This window comes from Cherax quadricarinatus, chromosome 2, assembly GCF_038502225.1.
Source record: "Cherax quadricarinatus isolate ZL_2023a chromosome 2, ASM3850222v1, whole genome shotgun sequence".
Taxonomy (NCBI): Eukaryota; Metazoa; Arthropoda; class Malacostraca; order Decapoda; family Parastacidae; genus Cherax; species Cherax quadricarinatus.
The window spans coordinates 54,451,544-54,475,413 of NC_091293.1; the positions used below are offsets into that span (position 1 = coordinate 54,451,544).

Below are 23,870 nucleotides of genomic sequence, written 5' to 3' on the forward strand. Positions count from 1 at the left end.
GGCACAGAGCATAGTGGTGTATAGTAACATGTGCACAGAGTTTTGTGGTGTATAGTGACTTGTCCTGGGAGGGAGTGAGTGACCTACTCCCCCTCATCACACATCTTCCAATCCTCCCTTTCTTCCACCACCCACCACAAGGACGGGAGACCCCTCTCCTCCCCAACCACCATCATGAACCACATACGGCATGTGCCATGCGCCATTTTCCCTTCAACCTGGGGTTACCACACAGTTTGAGGTATGGAAGATGATGAAGCCAGCCAGCCACAAAGCCAGGGAAACAATGCACTCAACAATGACAGAAGAGGTACATTTCAGGTGTGTGGAGAGTTTCGAGCACGCAACAGGGATGGCCGCATTCGTGCACACAATGGGTGTGTGGGATCACATGTGCCCCCAGCGGAGAGCAGTCCACAGCCTCCACAGGCAGAAGACAATTCCAATGGCAACCTCGTCACTTGCGATAACCTTCTGTTGGCATTCAAATCCACTGCTAGCAGTACACTATCCCACATCCCTAATGCGGCTCGCCCATATGCAGCAGGGAAATTCACAGACCTTCTTAAGTGGGTGAATGGAGGTTCCACCAACTTAGAAGCCCGAGGCACCATCCAAGCATGGCACAACCTACTCTTGTTCGGCAATGTCTGTCTTGCAGTTCCTGAAAGACGAGGCAAACTGCTAACCACGTCAGTTATCAAGGCAGTGGGCAACTACCCAAGAACGGATAATTGTGTCCCTCTGCCCCATCATCGCAGGAATCAAAGAGGTAGACCCAAGAAAAGTCCCATTGAAAACGAGAAAATTTGTGCACAGGTTAGCAAAAAAATCGAAGAAGGTAACACAGTGGGAACAATAAGAATAATTACAAGTGACGATACTGTAGCCCCCAAAGATGAGACAATGGCCCAAGCACTAAGAGACAAGGATCCAACCAGGGACACCATAGCCATCAACAACAACCCTGAGGAAGACCCCAACACTGAACAATTAATTTTGTCAGAATCGGAAGTCTATAAGGCCATCGTGTCATTTCCAGCAGGATCTGCAGGAGTTTACACTGGAATTCGACCTCAGCACCTCAAAGAGATGGCAAATCCAGTACTCGGTGAATCTGCATCAATTCTTCTCACCGAGTTAACAACTTCCATCAACAATTGCCTGGCTGGGTGAATCCCAGAAGAAATTAAACCTTTCTTTTTTGGGGCCTCACTATGTGCTTTGAAGATGAGGGATGGGGGAATCAGACCCAGTGCGGTTGGAAACACTCTTTGCCGTCTCGTTGCCAAAGCAGCAGTAAGAAACATTCGCCTAGAAGCTGCCACTTTACTCCAGCCACACCAATTGGGCTTTGGGGTCTCTCAAGGCAGTGAAGTCGCAGCTCATGCCGCAAGGGCCTACATCAGGGACCTACCAAAAGACAAGGCCATAGTCAAACTTGATTTTAGAAATGCCTTAAATATGGTGAAGAGAGATGCTGTTTTGCCAGCTGTTCGGGATCGGTTCCCCAGTCTTTTTCCCTTCATTTCGGCCGGCTACAGCAAACCCTCAATTCTTTTGTTTGGAGAACATGAAATTCAATCATCAGAGGGTGATCAGCAGGGTGGCCCACTCGCTCCACTTCTCTTCTGCTTGGCAGTAAGAGAACTAACTTACAGCCTATGCAGCGAGCTCAATATCTGGTACCTGGATGACGGCACTCTGGCAGGTACTGAAGAGTCCCTGGTGGGGGACCTACAACTGGTGAAAACACAGGGAGAAGACTTGGGACTCATCCTCATTCCCTCTAATTGTGAAATCATTACAGCGAACCAGGAAATAATCAATGCTGTGCGAAGAATCCTCCCGGAAGTCTCTACTACCACTCTATCTAACAGTACCCTCTTGGGAGCACCGCTGGGTCACCAGGCCATCGACACTGTCCTCAGGGACAAATTGAATGACTTGATGAGAATGGAGGAGAGAATAAGCGATCTTGATGCCTATGATGCTCTGTATCTCCTCACAAGGTGTCTTACTATGCCAAGACTCACTTCCTGAGGTGTGCACCCTCTTTTGACAACCCAACACTCGATGAATATGATGCACACCTGAGATCAACTTTTAAGAAGGCACTGAACCTGTCACTAGAGGATGAGCAATGGGATCAGGCAACCCTCCCAGTGCGACTGGGAGGTATAGGGGTGTGCAAAGCAACGCATGTTGCTTTACATGCTTTTCTGTCTTCGTGTTTGGCTTCCAGTGCATTAGTCAAGAGGATAGTTCCCGAATGCTTGAGAGACGTGATAGGAGCTCAAGACCCCTGATTTACTGAAGCAGCAATTCGGTGGGCCACCCTTACAGACTCCTCCAGTAGACCAGCTCCTCCCAAAGAGCACAAACAGTCCCACTGGGACAAACCGATCATGGAAAAAATCGCCAACACAATGCTCTCCAATGCTTCAGGAAAGGACAAAGCTCGTTTCCTGGCAGTGAAGGCACAACACTCAGGAGATTTCCTGTTAGCTGCTCCCAATTCCTCCCTGGGCACTCGACTCAACCCACAGGTCATTCGGATTGGTGTTGCTCTTCCCCCAGCTGCTCCCATCCTCACCGAACATAGGTGTATTTGCGGCAGGGCGACAGCTGATCAATTCGGACTTTATGGTCTCGTGTGTCACACAGCAGAAGGGAAGTATGCCAGACATGAGTAGGTCATTGACATCATAAAGAGAAGCCTCGCCACAGCCCGTTGCCCAGCTCAACGGGAACCCCAAATTCAGAGGTCAGATGGTAGTCAAAAGCATCCTGATGGAGCCACTATGCTGCCCTGGAAGGATGGAAAGCAGATTGCCTGGGACTACACTTGTGCTGCCACATTGGCAGACACCTACTTGCCATACTCTGTAGTGGAAGGGGGTGGAGCTGCCAGCCACAGGGAGACCCAGAAGATCCGAAAATATGAAGACCTTCCCCCCTTGCTATAACTTCATTCCAATAGGGTCTGAGACCCTTGGAGCATGGGGCAAGTGTGCTCTAAAGTTCCTCAAAGAACTGGGTGAAACACTCATCATAAAAACCAAGGACCACAGGGCGACCAGCTTCCTCTTTCAGAGAATCAGTGTTGCGATCCAGAGAGGAAATGCCTTCAGCATTCTTGGCACGTGGCCCATCGCAGGGGAGCTGGACGAAGTATTCGAGATGTAGCTCTGAGTCACCTATGTTGTTTTACTTTCTGTTGTATTTTTGTGAATGTTTGGCCAATGTATTTTGTCTTTATATAAAACATACTTGAAATATAGGGGGTGGTAGGAGAAAATTCTCAAACAGCTTCAGGGAGAACCTTGAGATTTCCCTGAAGCAAGTTCATTCTTTTCTCTGAGGATGAGGGTCCCCAGGACAGTTCTAGAGGTGGTACCTCCCTGTATATATATATATATATATATATATATATATATATATATATATATATATATATATATATATATATATATATATATGCAAAACAACCACTCTGAAAGAATAGAGAAATTCCAAGCGCTTTCGAAAGCGCTTGGAATTTCTCTATTCTTTCAGAGTGGTTGTTTTGCATATTCTGAAATCACCTGTTTACTGTGATCTTATTGCATATATATATATATATATATATATATATATATATATATATATATATATATATATATATATATATATATATATATATATATATATATATATATATATATATATATATATATATATATGTGTGTGATGAATGGTTTTGAAAACCGACAAGTTGAAGAATTGAGACACTTATGCAACACATGGGAATCTTTATTGAAGAAACGTTTCCTCAATAAAGATTCCCATGTGTTGCATAAGTGTCTCAATTCTTCAACTTGTCGGTTTTCAAAACCATTCATCACATCTGTCAGACACTGCAACATCATGGGATCTTGGTACAAAGACTTCAACGCTTGCCCAACCTTTGGACGACGACCTACTTACACTAGTGGCAGGTCCCACTGTGATCCCGCCTCCTCCTGCTTGGACTCATCTCACCGCAGTATATAAGCCACCTCTCTGGCCCTGTGCTGCACTTCCTACAAGAATGATGGACTGAACACATCGATTCCAGGTTGAGGGACTGATTACCTCAAAACTTCTACTCTCCTTACCCATTTCTACTTTGTATTGGACTGATGAAGCCACTGTGTGGCGAAACGTTTCTTCAATAAAGATTCCCATGTGTTGCATAAGTGTCTCAATTCTTCATATATATATATATATATATATATATATATATATATATATATATATATATATATATATATATATATATATATATATATATATATATATATATATATATATATATATATATATATATATATATATATATATATATATATATATATATATTATTATTATCACACTGGCCGATTCCCACCAAGGTAGGGTGGCCCGAAAAAGAAAAACTTTCACCATCATTCACTCCATCACTGTCTTGCCAGAAGGGTGCTTTACACTACAGTTTTTAAACTGCAACATTAACACCCCTCCTTCAGAGTGCAGGCACTGTACTTCCCATCTCCAGGACTCATGTCCGGCCTGCCGGTTTCCCTGAATCCCTTCATAAATGTTACTTTGCTCACACTCCAACAGCACGTCAAGTATTAAAAACCATTTGTCTCCATTCACTCCTATCAAACACGCTCACGCATGCCTGCTGGAAGTCCAAGCCCCTCGCACACAAAACCTCCTTTACCCCCTCCCTCCAACCTTTCCTAGGCCGACCCCTACCCCGCCTTCCTTCCACTACAGACTGATACACTCTTGAAGTCATTCTGTTTCGCTCCATTCTCTCTACATGTCCGAACCCCCTCAACAACCCTTCCTCAGCCCTGTGGACAACAGTTTTGGTAATCCCGCACCTCCTCCTAACTTCCAAACTACGAATTCTCTGCATTATATTCACACCACGCATTGCCCTCAGACATGACATCTCCACTGCCTCCAGCCTTCTCCTCGCTGCAACATTCATCACCCATGCTTCACACCCATGTTAGAGCGTTGGTAAAACTATACTCTCATACATTCCCCTCTTTGCCTCCAAGGACAAAGTTCTTTGTCTCCACAGACTCCTAAGTGCACCACTCACTCTTTTTCCCTCATCAATTCTATGATTCACCTCATCTTTCATAGACCCATCTGCTGACACGTCCACTCCCAAATATCTGAATACGTTCACCTCCTCCATACTCTCTCCCTCCAATCTGATATTCAATCTTTCATCACCTAATCTTTTTGTTATCCTCATAACCTTACTCTTTCCTGTATTCACCTTTAATTTTCTTCTTTTGCACACCCTACCAAATTCATCCACCAATCTCTGCAACTTCTTTTCAGAATCTCCCAAGAGCACAGTGTCATCAGCAAAGAGCAGCTGTGACAACTCCCACTTTGTGTGTGATTCTTTATCTTTTAACTCCACGCCTCTTGCCAAGACCCTCGCATTTACTTCTCTTACAACCCCATCTATAAATATATTAAACAACCACGGTGACATCACACATCCTTGTCTAATGCCTACTTTTACTGGGAAAAAATTTCCCTCTTTCCTACATACTCTAACTTGAGCCTCACTATCCTCGTAAAAACTCTTCACTGCTTTCAGTAACCTACCTCTTACACCATACACTTGCAACATCTGCCACATTGCCCCCCTATCCACCCTGTCATACGCCTTTTCCAAATCCATAAATGCCACAAAGACCTCTTTAGCCTTATCTAAATACTGTTCACTTATATGTATCACTGTAAACACCTGGTCCACACACCCCCTACCTTTCCTAAAGCCTCCTTGTTCATCTGCTATCCTATTTTCCGTCTTACTCTTAATTCTTTCAATTATAACTACCATACACTTTACCAGGTATACTCAACAGACTTATCCCCCTATAATTTTTGCACTCTCTTTTATCCCCTTTGCCTTTATACAAAGGAACTATGCATGCTCTCTGCCAATGCCTAGGTACCTTACCCTCTTCCATACATTTATTAAATAATTGCACCAACCACTCCAAAACTATATCCCCACCTGCTTTTAACATTTCTATCTTTATCCCATCAATCCCAGCTGCCTTACCACGTTTCATTTTACCTACTGCCTCACGAACTTCCCCCACACTCACAACTGGCTCTTCCTCACTCCTACAAGATGTTGTTCCTCCTTGCCCTATACACGAAATCACAGCTTCCCTATCTTCATCAACATTTAACAATTCCTCAAAATATTCCCTCCATCTTCCCAATACCTCTAACTCTCCATTTAATAACTCTCCTCTCCTATTTTTAACTGACAAATCCATTTGTTCTCTAGGCTTTCTTAACTTGTTAATCTCACTCCAAAACTTTTTCTTAATTTCAACAAAATTTGTTGATAACATCTCACCCACTCTCTCATTTGCTCTCTTTTTACATTGCTTCACCACTCTCTTAACCTCTCTCTTTTTCTCCATATACTCTTCCCTCCTTGCATCACTTCTACTTTGTAAAAACTTCTCATATGCTAACTTTTTCTCCCTTACTACTATATATATATATATATATATATATATATATATATATATATATATATATATATATATATATATATATATATATATATATATATATATATATATCGCAGCAAACGAAACACTTCTGGCTTTGTTCTTTGTGTGGAATATGTGGGAAGGTTCGGCTTCAGAAATATGCCAATGTGACTCACGTATTTTCATGTTTTTGGGACTATGATTATTCTTTGTTATTATTCTGAAAGTTTGTGTGTGAATGGGGAGGGAGGTAGGGAGGGAAGGAGGGAGGGAGGGAGGGAGGAAAGGAGGATGGGAGGGAGGGAGGGAGGGAGGGAAGGAGGAAGTGAGGGAGGGAGGGAGGGAAAGGAAGGTAGGTAGGGAGGTAAAGAGGGAGGGAGGGGGTGCATACTCATCTATGTCTTGTTGCAGGGGTCGAGTCTCTGCTCCTGGACTCATTAGAGGTCCAGGAGCTGGGTTTACTCCTGGATGCTTGAGCTCAGTCATACCTTTTCTCAGAAGCTATATATGGATCCTGCTTCTACCACTTTCTCGTCTAGATCGCTCCACCTTCTTTTACTCTACAAGGCTAAAGAAGTATTTTCTGATAACCTTGTGACCTACTTGTGTTATTTACTTTCCTTTTCTCCTGTAGGTTCAGTTCCTTTAGTCTCTTCTCTCAGCTCATACCTCTCAGCTTTGGAACTAATCTCGTTGTAAAACTTTGCATTTTATCAGCTTTACATGCTTCCATGGTTCCATACTGGCAATGTATACTCTAAGATGGGCCTAACAAGTTGCGTGAATAGGGTCGTGTATGCCTCGTTGTTGAGGCTCTTGAAAACTACCTTTAAATTTGCAGTTATCCGGTCGAATTATGCTCACCCTGAGGACCTTCTCATTCAAAAAGATGTTTGCGTTTGTTTGGAAAAACGGACACTCACAACTCATTCCTGCACTCCCTCATCATCTCCTAACCCACGACATCACCACCAGCACCACCCCGAGATTACCCATACCATCACCACTCACCATGCCAACACCACCACCATACAACACTACCCTTCAAGGAGTTTTGAGTTATACTTCTTCAGCTGCTACTACTACTACTACTACTACTACTACTACTACTACTACTACTACTACTAATAATAATAATAATGTTGTTGCTGCTGCTGCTGCTGTTGTTGTTGTTGTTGGTGTTGTTGTTGTTGTTGTTGTTATTGTTGTTGTTGTTGTTGTTGTTCAAACAGTACCCAAACCTGTCAAATGTAGAGCCTGTGGAATAGGAGGAATTCTAAATCAATCTGAAGGTGAGAGTAGCTACTGTAGGGCCTCACCCAGGTAACCTTTGTGTTGCAGGTGACGTGGCTGAAGAGAGACGAAGATCATTTGCTGACAGCTGGCATTCAGGTGTACTCATCAGATATGAGGCTTTCTGTAGCTCACATCAAGCATCAAGACGTATGTACTCACCCTTTTACTCTGTATGTACTCACCCTTTTACTCTGTATGTACTCACCCTTTTACTCTGTATGTACTCACCCTTTTACTCTGTATGTACTCACCCTTTTACTCTGTATGTACTCACTCTTTTTCTCTGTATGTTTTCACTTTTGTATTCACATGTGTATTTCACTTTAGTGCTAACCTGTATGTAATCGTCTATAAGTGTACTCACCTGTTTGTAAAATCGCCTATGTGTCCTCACCTATGTGTACTCATTTGAGTGTGTGGGTGTGCACTTGTATATGTACTCGCTTTCGTGCTAATCTTTGTGTACTCACTTGTGTAAGCCCTCAGTTATGTACTCACCTGTATGTACTAACCTGTCTCTGTACTCATCTGTATGTACTAACATGTGTACTCACCTATGTACTATCCTGAGTGTGTACTCACCTGTGTGTACTAACCTGTGTACTCATCTGTATGTACTAACCTGTCTGTGTAATCACCTCTGTGTATTAACCTGTCTGTATACTCATTTTTGTGATGAATGGTTTTGAAAACCGACAAGTTGAAGAATTGAGACACTTATGCAACATATGGGAATCTTTATTGAAGAAACGTTTCGCCACACAGTGGCTTCATCAACGCTTGCCCAACCTTTGGGCGACGACCTACTTACACTAGTGGCAGGTCCCACTGTGATCCCGCCTCTTCCTGCTTCAACTCATCTCACCGCAGTATATAAGCCACCTCTCTGGCCCTATGCTGCACTTCCTACAAGAGTGATGGACTGAACACATCGATTCCAGGTTGAGGGACTGATTACTTCAAACTTCTACTCTCCTTACCCACTTCTACTTTGTATTGGACTGATGAAGCCACTGTGTGGCGAAACGTTTCTTCAATAAAGATTCCCATATGTTGCATAAGTGTCTCAATTCACTCATTTTTGTATTCACCTCTGTAAGTACTCAGGTGTTCACGTGTTCTTACTAACACATGTGTGTAGCCTCCTGTGTACTCACTGATCAGTATTCAGTTGTGTATGGGGGAGGTTGATACTGATCACTTGGCCCCGCCTCCTAGATTACTCATCCATGTATTCACTCATCTTTGAGTGTGTATACTAACCTATATGTATTCACCTGTGTGTGTGTGTACTCACCCATGTGTGTACTGAGCCTCGCTCTCATGTGACCTTTTTCTACTATTTTTAATATACCTCGTTGTTTAGCTGATTTAAATATCTTTATTACGTACCTTATCCCCACCCTGTGGGGGGCAGTCGAAAGATTACAGAGGCGCATAATGGGTTCAGGGAATGGGACGCACAGTTTTGATAACTAAGTAATTTACAGTGATAACGAACCACTTGCAAATTAATGGAAATATAAACACATATGCAGTATAATGTGATCCTTTATTGACAACGTTTCGCCCACACAGTGGGCTTTTTCAAGTCACAAACAGATCTACCTGGGGTGGAAGGTATGCGAGTATTTATAGTCAGGTTCAGAATGCGTACCTTCCACCCCAGGTAGATCTGTGTATGACTTGAAAAGGCCCACTGTGTGGGCGAAACGTTGTCAATAAAGGATCACATTATACTGCATATGTGTTTATGAACATCAAAATGGTATACAATACCGACAGGTTGTTAGGTAAGACACATATGCAACAGTTAGACAACTTTATTCCGAAACGTTTCGCCTACACAGTAGGCTTCTTCAGTCGAATACAGAAAGTAGGCAGGAACAGTAGAGATGTGAAGACGATGTAATCAGTCCATCACCCTTAAAGTCGTAGAATTTGAGGTTGTCAGTCCCTCGGCCTGGAGAAGTTCAGTTCCATAGTCAGGAACTATCCGCACTGTCGCTTGATCTTCAGATAGTTCCTGACTATGGAACTGAACTTCTCCAGGCCGAGGGACTGACAACCTCAAATTCTACGACTTTAAGGGTGATGGACTGATTACATCGTCTTCACATCTCTACTGTTCCTGCCTACTTTCTGTATTCGACTGAAGAAGCCTACTGTGTAGGCGAAACGTTTCGGAATAAAGTTGTCTAACTGTTGCATATGTGTCTTACCTAACAACATATGTGTTTATATTTCCATTGCGTCGGTATTTTATACCATTTATTTCCATTGCAAATTAATGATCTGGTAACAATTATAATGATTTTTTTATAAATATGAATTCGTTAAAAAAAATATTAAACTGTAGCATATCTGCGATTATGAGACATTTTAATACCCAATTTCTGTTAAAAGGTATGGGAGAATTTAAACAGGTTTAAGAAGTTATGATTTATATACAATAGCCAAAGTGAGATATTTTTTTTCCTTAATGGCTGGTTCTATACAACTGCAGATAAAATACTTTGATATCTCTTAAACATTTGTAAGTTGTCTCTGAATTCATGATCTTTTTCACATTCCACGACATAAAGGAGCAGGTTTTTACAATAGTTCCACTGGCAAATTTATATTTGCTTACGTCTAATTCAGCTGATGATACATGCTCCAGAGGTATCTGTATCTCAGCCGTAGTCAGGTAGTACCAATAAGAGAGTTAAGACACATGTGCAACATCTGGATATCTTTATTGTAGACGTTTCGCCATCCAGTGGCTTTATCAATACAGGTTCTAGGACATAATTAGAAGACAGTAGAACTATATACAAAAGATGAGGTAATCAATCCCTCAGCCTTGAAGTTAGTGTTCACAGCATCTACTGTCTTCTAATTATTTTCTAGAATCTGTATTGATAAAGCCACTGGATGGCGAAACGTTTGCAATAAAGATATCCAGATGTTGCACATGTGTCTTAACTTTCATATTGTCGGTATTTTATACCTTTCTAGTACTACTAATATGCATGAATCTCTTGATTTTGCTGGATATGCCAGAGACATGTGGCTCTTCTTGCATCATACAATGATTATAGATCAGTGTCATTGGTTGGTGGAGAAGTGATGGGTTCAAAGTTTCAGGGCTTCTGAGCACGTTGGATTGTGAACCTTTGTGAAGTCATTCATGAAAAGCGATTAACTAAAATCCCTGTAGGATTGGTGGGAATGTTGCGGATAGGATAGTCATTTCAACTGATTTTATTACACTTCTGGAAAGATAATGACTGAATGAATAACTGTGAAAGTAATTTCCTCTTCGTCGGATCATCATACCTCGGTGGGACACGCCCGATATATTATTATACAAATACATCATATATATATATATATATATATATATATATATATATATATATATATATATATATATATATATATATATATATATATATATATATATATATATATATATATATATATATATATATATATATATATATATATATATAAAGGGTCTAGACCACACCTTAATCACATCCCACAACAAAGAAACACCTGACGTGCGACGATACCCGACTCATAAGAAAAGAGGAACACTGCAGTAGGTCCGCTGGCCCAAGACAGCTCCTCACGACATCCCACCAACAAAATATTCTACCCAAGAAATAAGATTTATTACTTGTCCAATGTATTATTAAAATCTTCTAAATTTTTTTTAATTACAAATGCATCTAATTTATATAAACCAAATGAAATATTCATATTATTTTCAAAACTGCTTTTTGTGAAACAAGATTCAATTATATTTATTTCAGCCATGGACTTGCTTGATACAATTTTCTCAACTTTTTGAAAATCAATTGAATAGTTAAAATCTCTCACATGAATAAACAGAGCATTGGAATCTTGTCCAGTTCTAATTCTATATTTATGTTGTTTTAATCTAAGTTTGAGACTTTTACTAGTTTGACCGTAATAAACTTTATCGCAAATTTTACAAAGAATCTTATAGACACATCCGTCATCATTTTGGGGGGAATTCTTTATCAAAAGTTCTTTTTACTGTATCAAGATTTTTGAATACAACTTTAATATTAAAAGTCTTAAGAAGAGAAGGCATATCAACCAAGTTTTCATGGTAAGAGAGAACCAACATATTTTTAGTTGAATAAGGCTGGTTGTCAGTCAAGGAGCTTAATTTATCAACTAAATCTATGTTGTTTTTAACATTAAAGTTAGAAATTTTACCAACAATAGGGCTCAAAATGTCGACAAGCCATTTGGATAATTTATACGAAACTGATCCTATGGAGCTAATAGTTAGCCCTATTGTAGCCTTATTGTATATATATATATATATATATATATATATATATATATATATATATATATATATATATATATATACATATATATATATATATACATACATATATATATATACATATATATATATATATATATACATACATATATATATATACATATATATATATATATATATACATACATATATATATATACATATATATATATATATATATATAAATAAATATATACATATATATATATATATATATATTTATATATATACATATATACATATACATACATATATATATATATATATATATATATATATATATATATATATATATATATATATATATATATATATATATATATATATATATATATATATATATATATATATATATATATATTTAGTATAGGGCGGGGGTTGAATCCGTGGATAGGCAGCGCAAGAGCCCTAAAACCACAGGACCATGGAAGCTACAACGTGTTCCGAGGTAGGACGAGAAAAAGTATAACTGAATTTTATTAACTTGAGATAGAGGGTGATTGACACTAATCAGTCCATCTATCATCATAGTATGATGCAAGAAGAGCAACATTTCTCTGGCATATACAGCAAAATCAACAGTTTCAAGCATGTCAGTACTACCTAACTATGGTTGGGATACAAGTACTTCTAGGTGGAATGTCTTATAAAGAAAGGTTAAGGGAAATCGGCCTGACGATACTAGAGGACAGGAGGGCCAGGGGAGACATGATAATGACATATAAAATACTGCACGGAATAGACAAGGTGGACAAAGACAGGTTGTTCCAGGGAGGGGACACAGAAACAAGAGGTCACAGTCGAAAGTTGAAGACTAAGATGAGTCAAAGGGATGTTAGGAAGTATTTCTTCAGTCATAGAGTTGTCAGGCAGTGGAATAGCCTAAAAAGTGACGTAGCGGAGGCGGGAACTATACATAGATTTTAAACGAGGTTTGATAAAGCTCATGAAGCAAGGAGAGAGAGGACCCAGTAGCAACCAGTGAAGAGGCGGGGCTAGGAGCTAAGACTCGACCCCTGCAACCACAAATAGGTGAGTACACCCACACACACACACACACACACACACTCTCTCTCTCTCTCTCTCTCTCTCTCTCTCTCTCTCTCTCTCTCTCTCTCTCTCTCTCTCTCTCGCTCTCTCTCTCTCTCTCTCTATAGGCTTCTCTCTCCATCTCCCTTTTTCTATATTTCTACCCCTCCCTCGCATTTCTCTCTCTCATAGCCTTTTCCCTCACCCTCCTTTCTCTGTCTGTCTCTCTCTCTCTCTCTCTCTCTCTCTCTCTATAGGCTTCTCTCTCCATCTCCCTTTTTCTATATTTCTACCCCTCCCTCGCATTTCTCTCTCTCATAACCTTTTCCCTCACCCTCCTTTCTCTCTCTCTCTCTCTCTCTCTCTCTCTCTCTCTCTCTCTCTCTCTCTCTCTCTCTCTCTATCTATCTATCTCTCTCTCCCTCTCTCCTTCTCTCTACCCTTTCTCTCCCCCCTCACATCTCTCTCTCTCACCCTTGGTCTTATCCCTCACCCCCATACTCTCTCCTCTCTCTCCCTCTTTCTACCCTTTCCCTCTCCTCTCTCTCCCTCTTTCTACCCTTTCTCTCTCCCCCTCGCACCCTCTCCCTCCTCTAGCCTTCTGTCTGTGGTAAAAAAAAAAAAAAAAAAAAAAAAAAAAAAAAAAAAATGGGTGGCTCTAGAGGACGGAAAACCAGAGATCTGGTAGACGAACCAGGGAGGAAAGACTGGGAGTTAGAGCTCCAAAAAAGGGAGGAAGAGTGGGGAAGGAAGATAGTGGAGCTTGGTAAGAAAATGGAGGAGCGGATAGCTGAGGAGTGCAGGAAGTGGGAAGTACAGGTCTTAGCAGCAGAAGCTAGGATACAGTGCTTAGAAGAGAAACTGCAAAGCCTGAAACAGATTAGAGAGACAAATGACAATTCAGATGTGACATCAGGCGCAGACAAGGGGACGGTAAGAAACAACGGAGACATGCCATACGCGAAGGCCTTATCAGACCCACGTGGGGCCAGGGAAAAGACGAGGAGTACACTAAGATCAAATGACAGGTCCGAAGACAATGATGGTATGCTATATGCAGAGATTCTAACAGCCAACTGCAGTAGCAAGGGACAGCTGGTCATGAAAGACAGTTCACTGAGAATAGAAGTTCCAGATATGACAGGGACTGAAGGCAAGAACATTTCAATGGAAGGAAATAAAATGCCTCAGAGGAAGCAGATGGAGACTCAGTGGGAGGAGGAAAGGGCGAGGTCAGTTTTTGTGTACGGGCTCCAAGAAGCCAAGGGGGACAACTTTGAAGAAATAAAACAGGAGGAGAAAAAAATGATTGAAGGCATCATGAAAACAATAGGTGAGGGCGATATGACCCAGGTGTCAAATTTTCAGAGAATTGGGTGGTTTGCGAGTGGAAGGATACGGCCTGTCAAAGTAATTTTCAAGGAAGAATCAGTTCGAACCAGGATTCTGCAAGAGAACGCAAGACTGAGGGACAAACAGGGGTACCAGAGAGTATACCTCGACCGCGACAGAACACAAGACGAAAGGACTACACTGAAAGAGAGGGTACAGAGACGCAAGGAGGAACGAGAGGCAATGACGAAGTTGAGCAGGACCCAGACACAGGAGGAAGGGCAAACACACCCCACAGAATCTCCCACCAAAGACTCCAACCACGACATTCCCAACGCAACTGAGCAACCTATACTACAACCCACTCACTGTTCCCTCTGCCACCAACCCCCATATCACAAACCTCACCCCAACAGCTGTCCCTTATGGGCATTCTGACCCCACCCCCATCATCACAAACCCCACCTATACCACAGCCCCATATAGGCCCCCACCAAGGCTCTCGCTCCCCCAACCCCAATATTCTTGCATGACCACAATGATAGAAAAGAAACTGAAAGTTTGGTACACAAACGCGGATGGAATAACGAATAAACATGAGGAGTGGAACGAAAGAATCAGTGGAAAATCCCCAGACATCATAGCAGTCACAGAAACAAAACTCGCTGAGACAATAACAGACACAATCTTCCCAATGGGATATCAGATCCTGAGGAAAGATAGAAGGAGTAGAGGGGGAGGAGGGGTTGCACTGCTCATAAAACACCAATGGGGATTTGAGGAAATGGAAGGCATGGACATGATTGGAGAAAGAGACTACATTGTAGGTACAATTCAGTCCGGAGAACATAAAGTAGTCATTGGAGTGATGTATAACCCACCACAGAACTGCAGGAGGCCAAGAGAGGAGTACGAAGAAAACAACAGGGTGATGGTGGACACACTGGCTGAGGTGGCAAGAAGAGCTCACTCGAGCAGAGCAAAGTTACTGGTAATGGGCGATTTCAACCACAGGGAGATCGACTGGGAAAACCTGGAGCCACATGGGGGTCCCGAAACATGGAGAGCCAAGATGATGGATGTGGTACTTGAAAACCTCATGCATCAACATGTCAGGGACACAACCAGAGAGAGAAGGGAGGATGAGCCAGCAAGACTGGATCTTGTGTTCACCCTGAGCAGTTCAGACATTGAGGACATCACTTACGAGAGGCCCCTTGGAGCTAGCGATCATGTGGTGCTGAGTTTTGATTATATAGTAGAGTTACAAGTGGAGAAGGTAACAGGAACTGAAGGGGTCAGGCCAAACTATAAAAGGGGGGACTACACAGGTATGAGAAACTTCCTGCAGGAGGTTCAGTGGGACAGAGAAATGGTAGGAAAATCAGTAAACGAGATGATGGAATATGTGGCAACAAAGTGCAAGGAGGCAGAGGAAAGTTTTGTTCCCAAGGGAAACAGAAATAATAGGAAGACCAAAACGAGTCCTTGGTTTACCCGAAGGTGTAGGGAGGCAAAAACTAAGTGCAACAGAGAATGGAAAAGGTACAGGAGGCATAGGACCCAGGAAAACAAGGAGATTAGTAGAAGAGCCAGAAACGAGTATGCACAGATAAGGAGGGAGGCCCAGCGACAGTATGAAAACGACATAGCATCGAAAGTCAAATCTGACCCGAAACTGCTGTATAGCCACATTAGGAGGAAGACAACAGTCAAGGACCAGGTGATAAGGCTGAGGAAAGAAGGTGGAGAACTCACAAGAAACGATCAAGAGGTATGTGAGGAGCTCAACACGAGATTTAAGGAAGTATTTACAGTAGAGTCAGGAAGGACTCTGGGGGGACAGACCAGATGGGGACACCAGCAAGGAATACACCAACAAGTGTTGGAAAACATACATACAGATGAGGAGGAGGTGAAGAAACTGCTAAGGGACATCGATACCTCAAAGGCAATGGGACCGGACAACATCTCCCCGTGGGTCCTTAGAGAGGGAGCAGATATGTTGTGCGTGCCACTTTCCACAATCTTCAACACGTCCCTAGAAACTGGGCAACTACCTGAGGTATGGAAGACGGCAAATGTAGTTCCCATTTTTAAAAAAGGAGACAGAAAAGAGGCACTAAACTATAGACCTGTGTCATTGACGTGTATAGTATGCAAAATTATGGAGAAGATTATCAGGAGGAGAGTGGTGGAGCACCTGGAACGGAACAAGAGTATAAATGCCAACCAGCACGGATTCATGGAAGGCAAATCCTGTGTCACAAACCTTCTGGAGTTTTATGATAAAATAACAGAAGTAAGACACGAGAGAGAGGGGTGGGTTGATTGCATCTTCTTGGACTGCAAGAAGGCCTTTGACACAGTTCCTCACAAGAGTTTAGTGCAGAAGCTAGAGCATCAGGCACATATAACAGGAAGGGCACTGCAATGGATCAGAGAATACCTGACAGGGAGACAACAACGAGTCATGGTACGTAATGATGTATCACAGTGGGCACCTGTGACGAGCGGGGTCCCACAGGGGTCGGTCCTAGGACCAGTGCTATTTTTGGTATATGTGAACGACATGATGGAAGGGTTAGACTCAGAAGTGTCCCTGGTTGCAGATGATGTGAAGTTAATGAGGAGAATTAAATCTGATGAGGACCAGGCAGGACTTCAAAGAGACCTGGACAGACTGGACACCTGGTCCAGCAAATGGCTTCTCGAATTTAATCCTGCCAAATGCAAAGTCATGAAGATAGGGGAAGGGCACAGAAGACCACAGACCGAGTATAGGCTAGGTGGCCAAAGACTGCAAACCTCACTCAAGGAGAAAGATCTTGGGGTGAGTATAACACCGAGCATGTCTCCGGAAGCACACATCAACCAGATAACTGCTGCAGCATATGGGCGCCTGGCAAACCTGAGAACAGCATTCCGATACCTTAGTAAGGAATCGTTCAAGACACTGTACACCGTGTATGTCAGGCCCATACTGGAGTATGCAGCACCTGTTTGGAACCCGCACTTGATAAAGCACGTCAAGAAACTAGAGAAAGTACAAAGGTTTGTGACAAGGTTAGTTCCAGAGCTAAGGGGAATGTCCTATGAAGAAAGATTAAGGGAAATCGGCCTGACGACACTGGAGGACAGGAGGGTCAGGGTAGACATGATAACGACATATAAAATACTGCGTGGAATAGACAAGTTGGACAAAGACAGGATGTTCCAGGGAGGGGACACAGAAACAAGAGGCCACAATTGGAAGTTGAAGACACAAATGAGTCAGAAAGATATTAGGAAGTATTTCTTCAGTCATAGAGTTGTAAGGCAGTGGAATAGCCTAGAAAATGACGTAGTGGAGGCAGGAACCATACACAGTTTTAAGACGAGGTTTGATAAAGCTCATGGAGCGGGGAGAGAGAGGGCCCAGTAGCAACCGGTGAAGAGGCGGGGCCCGGAGCTAAGACTCGACCCCTGCAACCACAAATAGGTGAGTACAAATAGGTGAGTACACACACACACACACACACACACACACACACACACACACACACACACACACACACACACACACACACACACAAACACACACACAATATGTGGCAACAAAGTGCAAGGAGGCAGAGGAAAGTTTTGTTCCCAAGGGAAACAGAAATAATAGGAAGACCAAAACGAATCCTTGGTTTACCCGAAGGTGTAGGGAGGCAAAAACTAAGTGCAACAGAGAATGGAAAAGGTACAGGAGGCATAGGACCCAGGAAAACAAGGAGATTAGTAGAAGAGCCAGAAACGAGTATGCGCAGATCAGGAGGGAGGCCCAGCGACAGTATGAAAACGACATAGCATCGAAAGTCAAATCTGACCCGAAACTGCTGTATAGCCACATTAGGAGGAAGACAACAGTCAAGGACCAGGTGATAAGGCTGAGGAAAGAAGGTGGAGAACTCACAAGAAACGATCAAGAGGTATGTGAGGAGCTCAACACGAGATTTAAGGAAGTATTTACAGTAGAGACAGGAAGGACTCTGGGGGGACAGACCAGATGGGGACACCAACCAGGAATACACCAGCAAGTGTTGGACGACATACATACAGATGAGGAGGAGGTGAAGAAACTGCTAAGGGACATCGATACCTCAAAGGCAATGGGACCGGACAACATCTCTCCATGGGTCCTTAGAGAGGGAGCAGATATGTTGTGTGTACCACTTACCACAATCTTCAACACATCCCTGGAAATTGGGCAACTACCTGAGGTATGGAAGACGGCAAATGTAGTTCCCATTTTCAAAAAAGGAGACAGAAAAGAGGCACTAAACTATAGACCTGTGTCATTGACGTGTATAGTATGCAAAATTATGGAGAAGATTATCAGGAGGAGAGTGGTGGAGCACCTGGAACGGAACAGGAGTATAAATGCCAACCAGCACGGATTCACGGAAGGCAAATCCTGTGTCACAAACCTTCTGGAGTTTTATGATAAAATATCAGAAGTAAGACAAGAGAGAGAGGGGTGGGTTGATTGCATCTTCTTGGACTGCAAGAAGGCCTTTGACACAGTTCCTCACAAGAGATTAGTGCAGAAGCTAGAGCATCAGGCGCATATAACAGGAAGGGCACTGCAATGGATCAGAGAATACCTGACAGGGAGGCAACAACGAGTCATGGTACGTAATGATGTATCACAGTGGGCACCTGTGACGAGCGGGGTCCCACAGGGGTCGGTCCTAGGACCAGTGCTATTTTTGGTATATGTGAACGACATGACGGAAGGGTTAGACTCAGAAGTGTCCCTGTTTGCAGATGATGTGAAGTTAATGAGGAGAATTAAATCTGATGAGGACCAGGCAGGACTTCAAAGAGACCTGGACAGACTGGACACCTGGTCCAGCAAATGGCTTCTCGAATTTAATCCTGCCAAATGCAAAGTCATGAAGATAGGGGAAGGGCACAGAAGACCACAGACAGAGTATAGGCTAGGTGGCCAAAGACTGCAAACCTCACTCAAGGAGAAAGATCTTGGGGTGAGTATAACACCGAGCATGTCTCCGGAAGCACACATCAATCAGATAACTGCTGCAGCATATGGGCGCCTGGCAAACCTGAGAACAGCATTCCGATACCTTAGTAAGGAATCATTCAAGACACTGTACACTGTGTATGTCAGGCCCATACTGGAGTATGCAGCACCTGTTTGGAACCCGCACTTGATAAAGCACGTCAAGAAACTAGAGAAAGTACAAAGGTTTGCAACAAGGTTAGTTCCAGAGCTAAGGGGAATGTCCTATGAAGAAAGATTAAGGGAAATCGGCCTGACGACACTGGAGGACAGGAGGGTCAGGGGAGACATGATAACGACATATAAAATACTGCGTGGAATAGACAAGGTGGACAAAGACAGGATGTTCCAGGGAGGGGACACAGAAACAAGAGGCCACAATTGGAAGTTGAAGACACAAATGAGTCAGAGAGATAGTAGGAAGTATTTCTTCAGTCATAGAGTTGTAAGGCAGTGGAATAGCCTAGAAAATGACGTAGTGGAGGCAGGAACCATACACAGTTTTAAGACGAGGTTTGATAAAGCTCATGGAGCGGGGAGAGAGAGGGCCTAGTAGCAACCGGTGAAGAGGCGGGGCCAGGAGCTAGGACTCGACCCCTGCAACCACAAATAGGTGAGTACAAACATACACGGTAGTTTCTGACTACCATAGGGAATAGAGTGTGGGATATAGGCGTGTGGAAACATTAGGATGCATATAATCAATTAAACCCCGCAAAAAGGAAATATAAGTGATCACAGAAGAGAAAACATAGATAATAGTGCCAATTGTTAAGTGCCGGCCTGGATTAAGGAAGGGGAACGGTTGTGTACCAGGTTGTGTACCAGTACGCTCAGGTCAGTGGTCACCTGCGGTCATTCCTGTCCTAAGCTCTGGGAGTTAGCGCGGGGTGTTACCAAGCACCATGGTTTGTTGTAGTGTTTTAGAATCTCAGGTTAAAGTGTTGAATAAGGAGGTTCTACTTCTTCAGGAGGAAAATAGGAAGCTGAAGCTTTGCCTAGACGAGTTTGGGAGTGTGTGTGAGAAGGATTTATCTGATAAGGAGGAAATGGTCACCAGTAGTGATAGTGGCAGCCGCTTTAAGTGACAAGTGGTTCACAGTTCAGGATGAGTGAAGATAAGGAGGGTTAACAGAGATGTGAAGGTAGGAAATCGATTCTCTGTTCTCCAGAACGAGTACACTTCAGTGATTAGTGAGGTTGAAGGTACCACTGATTCCCCTGCTAATCAAGGTAAGAATATTTTAATAGTAGGCGATTCTCAGGTAAGATATATGGACCGTGCATTTTGTAACTGAGACAGAAAGGTCAGGCAGAGGGTGTGCCTTCCTGGAGCTGGTGTTGGTGGCATAGTCAGCAGGTTGGATAATATTATGTTGGATAATATTAATATTATGTCATGTATTGGGAACAAGCCCATTATCTGTCTTAGTGCTGGGGGTAATGACATTGGGAAGGGCAGGAGACAGGAGCTGCTGGATAAGTACAGGTCAGCTGTAGAAGTAGTTAGGTCTAAGGGAGGGATCCCAGTCATATGTAGCATTTTGCCTAGAAAGGGAGTGGGCAATGAATGGATGTCTAGGGCAATTGGTATAAATTGCTGGCTAGACAGGTACTGCAAGGAACTTGCAATCCCATTCATTGATAACTGGGACTTATTCGTTGGCAAACGTGATATGTATGCAAGGGATGGGGTTCATCTCTCTGGGGATGGAGTGGTTGCATTAGCCAATTTGATTGAGAGGGTAATTGATGACTTGTCTAGGAATTTAAACTGATAGATTATAGAGGTATGGGTGTTTGTGGGTAACAATTAGGCTGCGGTAATGGGGTTAAAAACAGCAGTTATTACCGGGATACCTCAGGGATATATTTAAAAGACAATATTCAAAATAAAGTTGCTAGTAATGGCAAATCAATTGATCAACAAAAAAAGAGGGATAGCAGAGGGCAACGAGTGACTAGCTCCCTTAAGGTTTACTAAACAAATAGTAGGAGTCTAAGAAATAAGATAGATGAGCTAAGATTACTTGCAAGTGTAGGTAATATAGATATTACTGGTATAACAGAGACCTGGTTCAACCTGAAAGATAGAGAAATGCCTTCTGAATGCAACATATAGGGTTACGAACTATTCCACACTGATAGGGTCAACAGGAAGGGTGGTGGGGTGGCGATGTATGTCAGAGAAAATTTAAATTGTTGTCTTAGACATGATATAAGATTAGAAACATCGAACACAGAATCTGTTTGGCTACAGTTTCTATAGGTTTCGTGACAAATTAATTTTGGGTGTGATTTATAGGCCCCAAAACCTTGATAGGGAGTGCAGTAAGCTGTTATGGGATTAAATTCATAAGGCATCTAGATATGAAAATGTGATAATGGGAGATTTTAACTTTAGACAAATTGATTGGAAGAATATGACAGGAAATCTTGAGTCTAATGACTTCTTGATACGGTTCAAGATTGTTTTTTAGAACAGGTTGTGACGGAACCAACTAGAGGAAACAATCTGCTTGACTTGGTTTTTGCCAACAAAGAGTTACTAATTAATAATCTTGAGGTTAATGATGAGCTTGGGGAAAGTGATCACAAATCACTTAGTTTCAATATATCATGGAATCACCCAGATAACTGCAATCAAATGTCGGTCCAAGATTTTCGCTTGGCTGGCTTCATGGGACTGAAAGATTACCTGAGTGGGCTAAATTAAGATGCCCTGACTATGGGTCAGATAGGTGATCTTGGTTGCCAATATGACTTTTTCAGAGGATAGTTCTAGCTGCCCAGACAACCTTTGTTCCGAGTAAGGAAATTAGATCTAACAAGAATGATCCCAAATGGATGAACAATAGATTGAAACATCTCATTGGTCAAGAGAGAGGCATATATAGGTGTATCAAAAGTGGGGATGGGCAGTTAAGAAATCAATATATTCAATTAAAGAGAGAAATAAAGAAAGGAATAAGAAAAGCAAAAAGGGATTATGAGGCTAAGGTCGCAAGGGATTCAAAGACTAACCCAGAAGGGTTCTCTCAGGTATACAGAAGTAAGATTTGGGACAAGATTGGCTCACTTAAGAGTAACTCTGGTCAGATCACTGACAATGATAAGGATATGTGTGAAATTCTCAATACCTACTTCCTCTCAGTTTTCACCCAGGAAAATACTAGTGATATTCCTGAAATAATAGATTGTGTAGAACAGGACGATAATAAACTATGAACGATTGCAGTAACTAGTGACATGGTCCTTAGACAAATAGAGAAACTAAAACCTAACAAATCCCCAGGCCCTGATGAACTGCTTGCATGGGTCTTAAAGGAATGTAAAGAGGAACTTAGCATACCTTTGGCTAATCTTTTTAACATATAACTACAAACTGGCATAGTGCCTGATAAGTGGAAAATGGCAAATGTAATATTTACAAGGCAGGTGACAGGTCCTTGGTTTCGAACTATAGACCAAAACCTTACCTCCATAGTGGGAAAATTTATGGAATCAATAATTGCCGAAGCAATTCCTAGCCATCTTGATAGGCACAGATTGATTAATGAATCTCAACACGGTTTTACAAAGGGGCGTTTCTGTCTTACGAATTTACTAACGTTTTTCACTAAGGTGTTTGAGGAGGTAGATCATGGTAATGAATATGAAATAATGAAATATGAAATAATGAAAATGAGCAATGGGATCAGGCAACCCTCCCAGTGCGACTGGGAGGTATAGGGGTGCGCAAAAAACGCATGTTGCTTTACCTGCTTTTCTGTCTTCGTGTTTGGCTTCCAGTGCATTAGTCAAGAAGATAGTTCCCGAACGCTTGAGAGACGTGGTAGGAGCTCATGACCCCAGGTTTACTGAAGCAGCGATTCGGTGGGACACCCTTACAGACTCCTCCAGTAGATCAGCTCCTCCCAAAGAGGACAAACAGTCCCACTGGGACAAACTGATCATGGAAAAAATCGCCAACATAATGCTCTCCAATGCTTCAGGAAAGGACAAAGCTCGTCTCCTGTCAGTGAAGGCACCACACTCTGGAGATTTCCTGTTAGCTGTTCCCAATTTCTTTCTGGGCATCCGTCTCGACCCACAGGCCATTCGGATTGGTGTTGCTCTTCGCCTAGCCGCCCCCATCCTCACCGAACACAGGTGTATTTGCGGCAGGGCGACAGCTGATCAATTCGGACTTCATGGTCTCGTGTGTCACACAGCAGAAGGGAAGTATGCCAGACATGAGGAGGTCAATGATATA

At 42.5% G+C, this 23,870-nt stretch overlaps 1 protein-coding gene across 1 annotated transcript in view; it reads left to right on the forward strand.

Annotated features, from left to right (window-relative positions):
- The window catches only part of LOC128684150 (obscurin-like), a 285,107-nt gene that overhangs the window by 241,688 nt on the left and 19,549 nt on the right, over positions 1–23,870 (forward strand). Inside the window, exon 2 of the mRNA XM_070089529.1 lies at positions 7,899–8,000. Within this exon, the coding sequence (XP_069945630.1) occupies positions 7,899–8,000 (102 nt within the window). The remainder of the gene's footprint in view (positions 1–7,898; positions 8,001–23,870) is intronic.